At 37.4% G+C, this 13,154-nt stretch overlaps 2 protein-coding genes across 2 annotated transcripts; one reads left to right on the top strand and one right to left on the bottom strand.

Moving 5' to 3' along the window:
* Positions 1-433: 433 nt before the first annotated feature.
* On the bottom strand, positions 434-7,261 carry LOC128238957 (nucleoporin Nup37-like). Its single transcript, XM_052955309.1, has 7 exons — positions 7,098-7,261; positions 6,654-6,778; positions 4,422-4,494; positions 3,845-4,030; positions 2,965-3,149; positions 2,241-2,376; positions 434-599 (listed from the first exon to the last, which is right to left on the bottom strand). The coding sequence occupies exons 1-7, from the start codon at positions 7,242-7,244 to the stop codon at positions 483-485; spliced, it is 969 nt and encodes a 322-aa protein (XP_052811269.1). The 5' UTR covers positions 7,245-7,261; the 3' UTR covers positions 434-482.
* Positions 7,262-11,665: 4,404 nt separating this feature from the next.
* Positions 11,666-12,625, top strand: LOC128237678 (uncharacterized). The gene is made up of 2 exons (XM_052953263.1): positions 11,666-12,011; positions 12,243-12,625. Exons 1-2 carry the CDS (start codon positions 11,666-11,668, stop codon positions 12,623-12,625), a joined length of 729 nt encoding a protein of 242 aa, XP_052809223.1.
* Positions 12,626-13,154: the final 529 nt, after the last annotated feature.

A 13,154-nucleotide genomic window follows, 5' to 3' on the forward strand; every position in this document is an offset into this window, starting at 1 on the left:
AATGCAAACTAGAGTTATCTAACTTGGTTAATTAATTAGGTTGGATGGTTAAGTACCATTGTATCAAGTCTCAATGCAATACCTCAAGTAGTTGCTGAGATATTAACCTATGTGTGCTTGCACGCAAAACCTTAACCAGAATTTCTAAGTCAAATAATAAAGGCCTATTATTGGCATTAAATGCAAACTAGAGTTATCAAACTTGGTTAATTAAGTAGGTTGGATGGTTGAGTACCATTGTATAAAGTCTCAATGCAATACCTCAAGTAGTTGCTGAGATATTAACCTGTGTGTGCTTGCACGCAAAACCTTAACCAAGGGGTGAAGCCGACACCGACGCTTGGGTGAGTAGAATAGCTCTCCTTAATCTTCGAAAAGTCGAGCTAAAAATCTACTTACATTTTAAAACATCAACAACTTAATAAGCTTCTTTTGATCACATACATTTATTTCTACAAATCACATACAAACAGTTTTATAAATTACAATGCATCAAAACAATAAACATGAACTTTTTGGTCGCCACCTGCAGCCAGTACCGGCAGTCTCTGATGCCAGCTGACGGTGTAGGTGATTGGCTGAGATATTGTTATGGGAGTCTGAAATAAAAACAAACAATAAGTCAGGGCGGAGCTATGTGATATGCACATACCCAATACGTAACATTGGTTACTTATTCTTTGACATTCTTGTTGTATACTGACGATGCAAGTCAGTGGTCAAAATTAACACAAGCCAGCACAAGCCCGCAAGCTCTGAGCTCATAAAATGCTTCCCAGGCTTGCTCAAAATCTGAATTTTCTATGGCATGGTTTGTTGATTTCAGGGCACTTGGGTAAGAATTCGGGCTTGTTCATCAAAGATCTTATTTTCGATGACTGGTAGGTGATTGGTTAAGACACTATTATGACTCATGGGACATTTATTTACACCTGAACTTCCATTCCTTAAATGAACTGCCTTTTGGCAATTGCGATTATTATCAGAAGAATGCAACATCTATGGATATGTTCGGATCGCAATTCATCACATAACAATATACATGAACATTGTTGATCTTGTTATTGTTTACATTGTGTAAAGTGATTTTTAAGTGGTTGAACTTTTCCCGTGTTATTGTGACGTCATTTGATAAAATGTTTTTGGTAACAGTCGGGTCATTCTATTTACAGAATGGGTATGAAAGGATAACTGAAATGTTTTCTTAAATGAAATGAAGTATATTTAACAATCATTGAATGTAATAATGAACTCTTGGTGTATATATAAGTAATGAAGTGCGAGTTGATGTCATTATTGGGGATATGAACGCAATTGGGCTGGTCAAAGTATGCGTGGAGTCCACACACTTTGAGCAGCCCTATTGCGTTCATACCCCAAATGACATCAACCCAGCAATTCAATTCTTAACAAGGGCAACCCTATATGCCGCCACTTTGTGGGGGCATAATTAAACACATGTACCACTGTAACCAATAGGTGAAAGAAGCATTAAAACTTTTTGGTCCTCCTTTGAGGTGGGGATATAGTTTTCAAGAGCAAATAATGACTTTATCGGTTATGGGCATCTGAACAGTCTAAAATAGGCAAAACTACAAGATGAGTTTTTCCATCTTATCATCTTTTTTCTTTAGGCCAAAAAAAAAAAAAATTGTTTGTTAAGGGTAACCTTCCCAAAATTAGTAGGTAGGGTAGGTAGGGATTTTAATTTTTTTTTCAAAATCTGTCGTAAGTTCAGAGTGTTTTTTTGCACATGGCAGACTTTCCTACATTACTGTCATTGTTTTATCATATAAACAATAATTCTGATTAAAATCTGCATTTATCCGCCCTTCGTAACTCTCTATTCGCTAACGAATATTTTTTTGCTCAGAAACGGAAAAAAATAGTTAGGGTCGGCGCATTTTTATAGGTAGGGTCGGGTTACACGAAACAGACATATTTTTTTTTAGGCCTTAGTGAAGCTTCCCTACTTTTATTAACATACATATTATTCATTAATGAGCATCTATATAAAAAGGCAACATGTTTTAATCAATATATATGAATATCAACTATAAATCCCATATAAGTTACAAGTAATAGTATGATAAATAATGAAGGTAGCTGTAAAGTGATTTACATATTCTTGTACACCTCATCTATGAATATGTTTTTAATTTTTTGTATGAGTAGTTATACACAATTTCAAATTTAGCTTTAAATATCTTAATGTTAAAATCTATCAATAGCAATCTTACTTGTTGATGTTTTGAGTTGAAAACTTTGATCTGTCTACCCGGCCGTCCTACCGTAGCAACGAGGGAATCGCTGCACTTTGCCCATCGGAAATGTCGCGTTCCCTCCACGTGGATCTGCCTCCTCTCAACAGGGCGACTATGATAAAAATATACAGTTAAATCAAGGATTCCTATTTGGCTGTTTGGAATCAACTCGCTGCTCAGCTGTTGAAATCAACTTTAAATGATTATTTATTCAATTATGCAATTAATCATTCTAAATTTTGACACAAATTGCCTGAATAATTTTCTAACTCGTCTCACCTTATTTCAGAAGGGCTGCAAAATACCAATTTTACATAGTTTGATAAAAAGGTTTCGGTATAATTTTTCATTGCTTACTGTAGATCGATTCTAACAAACATCTAAAAATGCTATGAATAAACTTGGTATACCATGAACTTTTCTATTTACAAAATCAAAGCTGTGCAAAATTTAATTAAAGGTAATTGCACCTTTGAATATAAAATGAAAGCATACAAATATATATAATACCACTACAGATCCACATTCTTAAGTATTTAGTTTCAACTCCACTAACAACTAAAAGAACGGTAAAAACCAGTACTAGCATTCCTATGGAGAGGCAATAAGAAAGTCTCCATTATGGTGCTTGAATCCACGACATGTTGGTAAAAAAGCTGGTAGCTATATGCAACCACATCTGCCATCTGCTACCCCTTACCTTGACACGGACACGTCAAACATGACAAACTCCTGGCCACACGCCGCCCCTATCAGCAGCCCCTTGTTCCCTGCACTCCAGTCTGCCTCCATGAGGGGCCCAGGCCCAGCCTCAAAGGACATGAGTTGTTCCTCTTGGGTCAAGCTGAAGATCTTGATTACTCCTGTCTTCAGGGCAACCATAACCTGGGATAAAAAGACTGCAAACCAATCTGACAAAAAAAATCTGACTTAGTGTGTTTTTTCACCTTTTTGGCCCATTCCCCTCCGGAAAAAGTAAATATTTTTCCCATATCCTGGAAAAAAACTTTTTTATATAATTTTTAAAAGGAGCATAAATCTGGCTAAAAACCTGATATGGAAGTTACATCTTATTTCAGAAACAAATAGAAAAAATCAGTGTCAGAAAGGAATTAATTACTGCTCTAATCAAGCATTTCAATAAATTTTATCCACAACATGAGGTCATTTTACACGAGTACAGATACATGTACTCCAGTTCAACTTCAAATTTTATTTATTGTGAGTGGCATTTTCAACAGTTACATATAAGCTTGGAAAAGCTTTGAAAAGCTATCAAGCAGCAAAATGCTAACTGTTTATCTAAGCTTTATCCACCATACTCCTTTACATAAATTTTCTAACACACCCGATTATATTCAGTCTGCCAGAAGCACCAGCCGTTTGGGCTTGTCACAGTGGAATAATCAAATTCATAGGCCCAACAGAAATTCTGAGGCTTATACAGTTTTTAACCCTTCAATGCCAATAAAGGTTCATGCATATTGGGCTATTAGCCTGGAGTAGTTTTAAACAGCCTTCGGCATTCGGGCTAATGCATTGCACAAAGACTATAATACGTAAAATCTCAACCAGTCTACCTTCATGGGTTCCTCCCGATGCCAGCAGACGGACATGCCAGGTGCGCCGAGAGGAAAGGCGAGCTGTTGGTTTCCATCACGATCCCAGATCCGGCACCACTGGTCATCCCCGACACTCGCAAGCTGGGTACCGGAATCTGGGTCAAAGGTCAGTGAATTCACGAAGTCTGTGTGACCCTCCAGCACCTTTAACAATAATAACCGAGCGAAAAAATAACTTAAGTGGAACAAACCTGCATGTGCTTTGTTTATGCCTACTAGTTACTATAATCTGTATTCAATATCATTCTCATCCTTGTCCTTAGACACGCCTCAGTGACTCAAGGTCAAAGGTCAGAGAATTAACAGTCTGTGTAAAACAGTAACCCTCAGTACCCCATAGTGAACATACTACTACAGTTTAACAAATCTACATGTATGTCTGTTTTATGGCACACATTTGCTGCATTGTTGAACTGAACACACCTTATATTCATTGATTTAATAACAAAATAGAAGATATTCTAAGCTTATAAATAGATTTCATATGGTCAACTTTAAGACCGCATAAATGACACATATATAGTTAATAACTTACCTGTACCGAATCATCTCCCTTCAGATCTGTTGAAAACACCCTTATTCTTCTGTCACTGCCAGCGACTGCCAATCTGTGTTGAAAAGCAGTATAATAATGAAAGAAGATGTAATTTACATGCAGATATAAGATAGTGTTTTAAATTGGACAAAAGTTGCTATTTATAAAAGGCTACTTAAAACTAGGCATGCAAACCAATATTTGAATATTCAAATATTCGATCAAACGTTTGGTATTCAAATGTCAAAATCGGTATTCAAATAATGATGTTTTGTTGTTGAAAAAATATAAAAATAAACCATTGATTTCCTTTCACATGTCTCAATCTTCCCATTTTGCATTTGCATACATACCATATTTCTGAGAGGCTTCCTAGGGGATTTTGGTCTGAATTCCAGGGGATTTTGATATTACACCAGGGGATTTTACGCGACGAAAATTTGCGCAATATCTGCATTTATAATATAAGAATAAATCCAGAAATACACTCAAATTACAATAATTTTTGGACTTAGTCATCATGGTCCTTCATGGAATTTCACACTCATAATATTATTGATGCTTTCAACTGTCAACCTTAAGCAAATTTTGAAAAAAAAAAAAAAAAGTTTTTTTTTTTTTTTTTTTAATTCCAGGGGATATGGATCCCCCGGCGGGGGACCAGGGAATGGGTCGAAATTCCGGGGGATTTTTCCCACCGCCGGGGGATATGGCTGGTATGCATTTGACAGAATTAGTGTTGTCCAACATGATAACTACCGATCATTTCTAAAAAGCATGAAAACTATTCCGATATCTGCAACTGATATGTCTGATAAGCTTTTATCAATAATTATTTGATAACTAAAACTTCTTCAATTGCATTTTGTAAGTAATTTTATGCATTTTTAATAGAACAATTAGAAAATAAAACAAAATTGAGCTGAAACGGTATCAAAACTGTCGAAAGGCAACCTTAAAGGATTTTCTTTTCAAGAAGTGATAGTGATAAGTCAATTAAAAAATAAAATAAAATCAAAAGTCACAAATTTTATCATCAATTTTGAACATTGTGTGTATCCTTCCATTCAAAGAAGAACATTAATACAAAAAGAGTATAGCTTACCACTTTCTTTTCAAATTCAAAGCATAAATTTACAAATTCTAATATTGCAGCACCATTTCCATATTTAAACTAAATTTTGATATAACCCCATAGTGTTTGAAAATCGGACTCCATTTGCTATCGATAATCTAATCGATCGGACCAAGCATTTAGATTTACTATCGTACAATAATCAAATTCATAATATCAGTAAGGAATACATCCTTTATACATAGTATCATCATGATCATTATGATCATTTAAATGGTTAAACCTGGAATCAGTATGTGTACATGCTATGGTCATGCATTTTGCAATAGAAAGTAAATTTCCATAACTTTTTTTCTGCCATTAATAACTTAACGAAAACACATAAGAACACAACACATACTTAATAATTGCACATCAATTGCAAAATGATGCACACCGCATCATGTAAGTTATCATAGCATTTCATCTATGTAAAAGCATATTAAATATTTGTGAACCAGCTTAACATTCAATAACCTGTTATATTGAACATTTCATTAGAAATACTTTATTTCATAAAACTTTCACAAAAAAAAGTCAGTTAGTTAATTACAAACGATACCAAAAAAGGTTTCAAAAACAGAATGCACCGATCCGGGTTCCCTGGTATTTTCAGGTAAGACCGGACCCACTACACCATAGAGACAGGTTATTGAAGAAGGTTTTATGAAATCATTATAAACAATTAAAAACAATTTGTAATTTTGGGAGAGTTTGTAGGTTTTTAAGCAAAAGTGTTTACATTCACCGCATTTGTGTAAGAGAGTGACCTTCCTTGTTAAATTGAACTCAACAAGAACGGAAAGAAAAAAATGACATTTGCTCGGCTTTTACCACAAAACATAAAAAAATACATAGTTACCAGAAGTATATACCATTAGCTACATTGATTTTGGACACCCACTATCGAATGTCGCCGACAAAGCATTGTCAGCGACGATTTATCGATTGTACTCGATAATCGTTTCATCACTATAAGTATAACCCTATATATATATATAATTGTTGCAATTTTATTTCTCTGAACACTATTAGAGTCATATGTAAATTATAGAAATTGTGACAATTCATTAATAAACTTCTTTTTCACACAATAAATTTCAACATGATATGTTTACCTTAACAGTTTAGGGAGGCTGACAAGTGAAGACTCTGGACTCCATGCAATGGCAGTTACTCGGCAACCATTCTGGAAGTCATATAGTTGCTCAAATTCAAAGTCATCCACATCATCATCATCGTCCTGTAAATTTATAAGTTGTAGAAATCACGTAAGATATTTTTGCCTTGTTTGTAATTGATGAAGAGGGGAGGCGTGGCCATGTGGGTGTGGCATAAAATGCATCCTGTCCCTGTGTACAAAACCAACTCCTGTGCAACGGTAACTTAGCTACCTGTGTCTGTTGATCAAATTTGTATAAGTCGTTGCTTGGGAAAGAGGCGCTATCACACAGCGTTGTGTGGTACTATGTGGCACTCTGTGCCCAGTGTGTAATCCCAGATATGTGACCAAAATTGGTTCGATAAAAGATTCGCGAAATTATATGACAAACGATATTTACCTTAAATTTTAGTTGATAAATAGAAACTTTAGCTTCAGTTCCAACACCTAGAAGCTGTGAACAATTTTCTGATGAACAAAATTCCACACAATAAACACTGTCTTCCCGTGGAATCGTATATTCTAAATATTTCTGTACTTCATTCATTTTGCCGCGTATCTTCTATTTGAAGAGGGCCTGCAGATTACGGCAGATTACTCAGCGATCAGTGACCCAACGCAGTGATCTCCCTTAGCTGGTATGTTTTGGCTGGTACAAGATCCAGTGTTCATAATTACAAAACCATTTCATTGCGTCTTATTAGTGTTACTTCATATTTTCACTGATGTTGTTTAGTAAACCTATTTTTCTTTTCTATTTTTGTGTGTTTTATATGTTTGTTAACTGTTTTATTTGATGTTAATTTATATGTGTTTCATATTGTTGTGTGATATCACATGCATATTATATGCCATGATCATTGATGAAAATAAAACTTGAAACTTGAACTTGGCATTTATTAGTAATGGGAATCCCTCCAAGTGTCAAGTTCTGCACATAACAAGGAATAAACCAATCGGAACACGAACACCTCGGCCAGTATCCAACAGGAATTATCTCGAAGCTTGCCGGAGATGGCCGAGTTGTTACGATTGGGAATAAACATATCATCAGACATTCAGAAATCCGTAACTACTCCACTGCCAGATTTCAAGTACTAAATATATCGCTTTTTATATATTAGCGAATCTCAGCTGGAACACTCACATTTAAAGAATTACCACCTATGGAAATAATACTCTCAACTTCATTAAAAGAAATATAAAAACAAAAACAGAAAGTGTCAGAACTTTAGCTTCCAAAACCCTTGTCCGTTCACAGTTAGAATAGAACCACAATTTAGCACCCACACACACAAAATCAAACACCAATAAACTTGAAATGGTTCAACGTCGGGCTATTCGTTGGGTTAAACATGACTTCTCTCCTCTCTCCAGTGTAACCAACATGCATGAGAGTCTTGGTTGGCGCTCAATTGAACAACGTTCATGTTGCATTGCTCTGCCATCCTATATTCAAACACCAATTAACCAGACTAATGCACCCGGTATGATTATGTTTAAGACAAATTCAAGTAAATACTGACTATCACAAATTTTCATTCTATCATCACTCGGTTGTTCTTTGGAACAGTTTGCCAAATCATATTGTCACTATATCCCCACCCCTGACGCATTCAATGTTATGTAAATATCTGTTTATCAGTGCACCGGCTGAATCACTTTTTATCATGTTACTTTTTAAGTTGAGTTTTCTTTTTATACACCAATTCTCACTTTTCTGATGTTGATTCGCTTCATCAGTGTTTTTTTTTTTTACTTTTCACTGATAAGCCGACGCGCACCGTTCATGTCAGTATCTGACACTCGGAAAAGGAGTTGGCAGATTTTATACAGGGATACATGTATGTAGATAGAAACGACTGGATTGAAAACAATTATTTAAATTCAATTATATAAACTGTAAAGATATGTTTTCAATCACTGAAAGATTGCACTTAATGATCCACATCGATTACTAATATGTATTGTACATGAATGAATTAAGAATGTTGTAGATTTAAAAATAGAAATATTACATTGAAAAGCATGTAGTCTAAAAATATATAATCATTATACAGTATGACGAATTACCACCGAGAGTCAATGTGGAAGGCGATTGTTGAAGAGTAATTTGTAACCCTTTCGATTGAAAATAGTATCTGTGTTTTAACGTATAAATGGACATACTAGTACTATATTTCTGTCAAATAATTGATCATAAAGTGCTTTCGATTCTGATAATCGCATGCATTTTTGGCAAAAACTTATTGCACATAACATTAACGGGAAATGTATAAAAATCATACATAATATGTTTGCTAAGACATCCCAAGTCTTAAGGTAGGCGACAGCAGCTATTGCTTTCTCGGATGCATCCGAAAATATGTGAATCTGTTGGTCAACTGTAGCACTAAGTGACCCTTCAAGGTAAGTTCGTTGGACTTTCAAGTCCTCAAGATGTTTTAATGATTCGCACCGTCTTTGACTATCAGCTTATTTTGGCACTCTGGAAACACAGAACTTCTCCCGTCTACGTGTACGAATGTCTTCTTCACAGTGATGGTCGGCTGGTGAACCTTGCCTAGACATGTCTCGCCAATCACAACCCAGCCTAGACTTAACTTCTGTGCATACGGTGAACCTCTCGGACCAGTCCTCTGTTCAAGTACGTGGTGGGCCTCTGGCAAGTCCCTCCCCAATAGAAGCAAAATCTCTGCTGATGGATCGACTTCGGGTATATGAGCCGAAATGTCTTCTAGATGTGAATGGTAAAGTGCGCTGTCTGGCGTTGGGATCTCATCTCTCATATCTGGGATCTGATTGCATTCAGTCAGGGATGGCAGATTCATTGAGGATGAACCATCAAAACTACTGATGACAAACATATCAGAGTCAGCCCTACGACCTGTCGTGTTTGTGACGCCAGCACACGATGACAACCTGTATGGCACTTCAGTGTATCCTTCTTCAAATAAGTTGAAGAACTCGGGCCGAGCTAGCGACCTATTGCTTTGGTCGTCTATGAGGGCATACATCTTTTTCTTTTTGACTGGATTGTTTATGCTATGTACTGTCACTAGAACTACCTTAGCACATGATTTTCCCATGGAGATGTTGCGACCACAGATCTTTGTGCATGCAGAGCGTATGTCGCCACTCCCACTGTCGGCTGAACGAGCCTCCCCGCCATGCGCATGTAGGGCTGTTGGATGGCTGTTTAAGTTACACACAGTGCATATCACTCGTTCATGGCATGAATTTGCCCTGTGATTGGTTGACAACCCACATTTGAAACATAATTTATTGTCTCTAAAGTACTTTTTTCTGACTCCAAAGGGCTTGTTAATGAAAGACCTACATCCATTTAGGTTGTGGCCAACCACATTGTGGTAACTGCAAGTATTCATGTCAATAGGTGCCACTGCCACTTCTGTTTTATAACTTCGGATTCTTTGTCCTTCGTTGACACTATCTCTAGAGTTCTTGACCTTTTTCCCAATACTGTCTTTTTGTGTGTTTTGCTCGTAAACAAAGCTTGGATTGTTCAACATTGAACTCATGTCACAAACAAACATTGCAAACTCTGAGAATGGTGGATACACAACGTCATTTCTCTTCATGTACTTGATTGCTCTATGTGTCCATTTTGACTGAATGTGGTATGGCAGCTTCTGGACAATGGGGTTAACGCCTGTAGATGAGTCGAAGTACGCCAACACAGAACTATACGTGGGACTCTGCTTGGTAGCCTGTATCTCCACCAAAAGGTCACTGAGATCATATAATTTGTGCTGATCTTTAGTTGTGATTCTCGGGAACTCTGACAGTTTACGTTTAAGGGTCATTTCAATAACTTCCGGAGCACCATATCGCTCGTCAAGTCTCTTCCAGACCTTAACAAGGGCTTGCTGAGGGTCGCTTATATAGGTCGTTTTGATGCTGATAGCATGTTTCTTTGATTGAGGGCCAAGCCACTTCACTAATAAATCTAGTTCCTCTACACATGTGACATTCAACTCACTCACTACATTGCTGAAGCCCTCTTTCCACATCAAGTATTTGTCTGCAGCATCATTAAAGGTATACAGTCTATTAAACAGTAGGTCTTTCTTTATCAGAAATTTTGACAGTTCGGTTGCAAGCGACGGGATTTGTTCATCGGACTCACGGTGAGACACTGACCCAGCAACACTTTCGACATAGATTCTCGTTCTTTCCTCGGGTCGAACCTCAGCGATTTCATGGACACTTATAGACCCCAGATTTGTTTCAGTCTCTTCTTCTTCACAGGCCCTTTGTTCCTTCAATGTATTCAATTCTGCCTGAATCTCCGACATCTCCCTCTCTATCTTAGCTGCGGCCATGGCCTCCTGCTCTCTAAGTGCTGCTTCCTTCTTTCTTAACAGTAACTCTTTCTCTGCATAAGCAACACGTCTCTTCGCTCCTTCTGCCTTTATCATTGCCTTTGATGCGTTTGAGGTATTTGATCTATTTGATCTCACGGACTTGACCTCGGCTTCTAACATTGTCTTTGCATGTTCAATGTCCTTTAGCACTTTCTCGACATGTCTATTATACTGACTGTCTATCTCGTTATATTCACTAATAAGTCTCTGACCTTCGTACGAACGTGATTGTTCCAGAAATGTCACATAGTCTCTAACCATCAGTTTGTACTGAGCGTAGCTCAAACATAATGTGGAATGTATGTCCTTCAATAGGTCTCTATTTTCACAATTTGTATCTACCTTTGCAATGATATTGTCAACTGTATGCTGTTCTGCTGACAGCTGGCTTTTGTATTGTTCCACTTTCTCTGTGAAATTATCTAATGCTTTCTCCGTGAGCCGTATCAGGCGTCTTTCTTCAAGGTCGACCATTAGAGAAGCAGGGTTCTGGATAACAGGAGCCAAGCGGCTTGTTATGTCTGTCATCCATCATTGTGTGAAATGCCAACGACTTCGTGGAGGATTGGGATGTCAGAAGATGGCTGATCTGCCAACAGATCGTTTGAGGCCAGGTCCTCCTTTCACGTCAGTTGGGCTTGACTGTTTCGGTCCATGGCAAGTCGTGAGCAGACGTACGAGGGGCGGTCAAGCTGCAAACAAACGTTGGGCTGTTCTGTTTACCTGCCTTACATCAAGAGCAGTCCATATCGAGGTAATTGAGGAATTGAGCAGTTCTTCTTTCATCAATGCTTTACGTAGATTCACCAGTATCCGTGGCAAGGTCAAGGTATATCGTTCAGACAACGGGACCAACTTCATGGGAGCGTTAGACGTTTTAGGCGTCAACGTCAATGACAGTGTTAGAAGATATATGGACCAGGAAGGTGCAGTGTGGATTTTGAATCCTCCTCATTCATCACACCGTGGAGGCGTATGGGAACGAATAATCGGCGTCACGCGAAGAATTCTTGATTCGATGTTGTTGGATCTACCTGGAAACAGCCTTACACATGAGGTTTAAACTACGTTCTTGGCGGAAGTGAGTGCCATTATTAATTCAAGACCATTAGTGCCAGTGTGTGCAGATTCTTGTTGCCCTACTCCATTAAATCCAGCACTGATCCTTACACAAAAAAGTGAGTGTATTGTGGACGTAGTTATAACAACTGATATTAAAGACATGTATCGGGCACAGTGGAAGCGGGTTCAAATCCTGGCAGAACAGTTCTGGAAGCGGTGGAGGTCTGAGTTCCTTCAAACATTGCAAGTGCGCAGAAAATGGACAGCAGAGCAGAGAGATCTTCAGTGTGGTGATGTAGTGTTGTTGAGAGACAAGCAAGAACACAGAAATTATTGGCCTATGGGTCTAGTGGTGCGGGCAGAACCCAGTAACGATGGACTTGTCAGGACTGCGGAAGTGCGGACTGTTGGCAAAAATGGGAAACCGACTACATATGTACGCCCAGTTAATGAGATGGTGCTGCTTGTTCCATCTTAGAGACTAAGAGACTGGTGATCCATGGCTACACCTACAACAAATACTTGTATAGTGTTGTGTTGTGTTCATTTAGAAATGACAAACGTTACCATCATGATATTATCATTTACTAGTCTATTTGATCATTTACATGCATTATGCAGCATATGGTGTCATATTACCTTTAATATTACATAAAGGAACATGGTTAAGCCTTTTTAACAAAGATTGTGTGGAACTAAGTAATGTGTTGATTACATTATTTGTATTGTTGCATTCGTTTTAGATACATACATTTTGCATACTGAAGTATGTATTGTTACAATCAAGCAAGGTTGTTGAACTTGATGGTTAATTTGTGTAATAACATTTGTGAATTGTTTTTGGAATACTTAAATTTTGGGTTAAACAATTAAGATTAGTAAATTGTTTATCTTTGATAGCAGTCGTGACCGACTTAATTAAGAAATTTATTGTTGAGTAAGAGCTGAGTAATTCGTAATCAGTTTTATTTCGCTTGTAATCATTTTTGTTGTTCGCATTGAAATAT

The sequence above is a fragment of the Mya arenaria genome, chromosome 6 (genome assembly GCF_026914265.1).
Source record: "Mya arenaria isolate MELC-2E11 chromosome 6, ASM2691426v1".
NCBI lineage: Eukaryota > Metazoa > Mollusca > Bivalvia > Myida > Myidae > Mya > Mya arenaria.

Coding starts and splice junctions, on each gene's coding strand:
- LOC128238957 (XM_052955309.1), bottom strand. CDS start 7,244: ATGAATGAAGTACAGAAATATTTAGAATATACGATTCCACGGGAAGAC. Junction 4,495..6,653: donor AGCCTCCCTAAACTGTTAAG/GTAAACATATCA, acceptor TTTTCAACACAG/ATTGGCAGTCGCTGGCAGTG. Junction 4,031..4,421: donor AGGGAGATGATTCGGTACAG/GTAAGTTATTAA, acceptor TTATTGTTAAAG/GTGCTGGAGGGTCACACAGA.
- LOC128237678 (XM_052953263.1), top strand. CDS start 11,666: ATGGCTGATCTGCCAACAGATCGTTTGAGGCCAGGTCCTCCTTTCACG. Junction 12,012..12,242: donor AAGATATATGGACCAGGAAG/GTGCAGTGTGGA, acceptor CATTAAATCCAG/CACTGATCCTTACACAAAAA.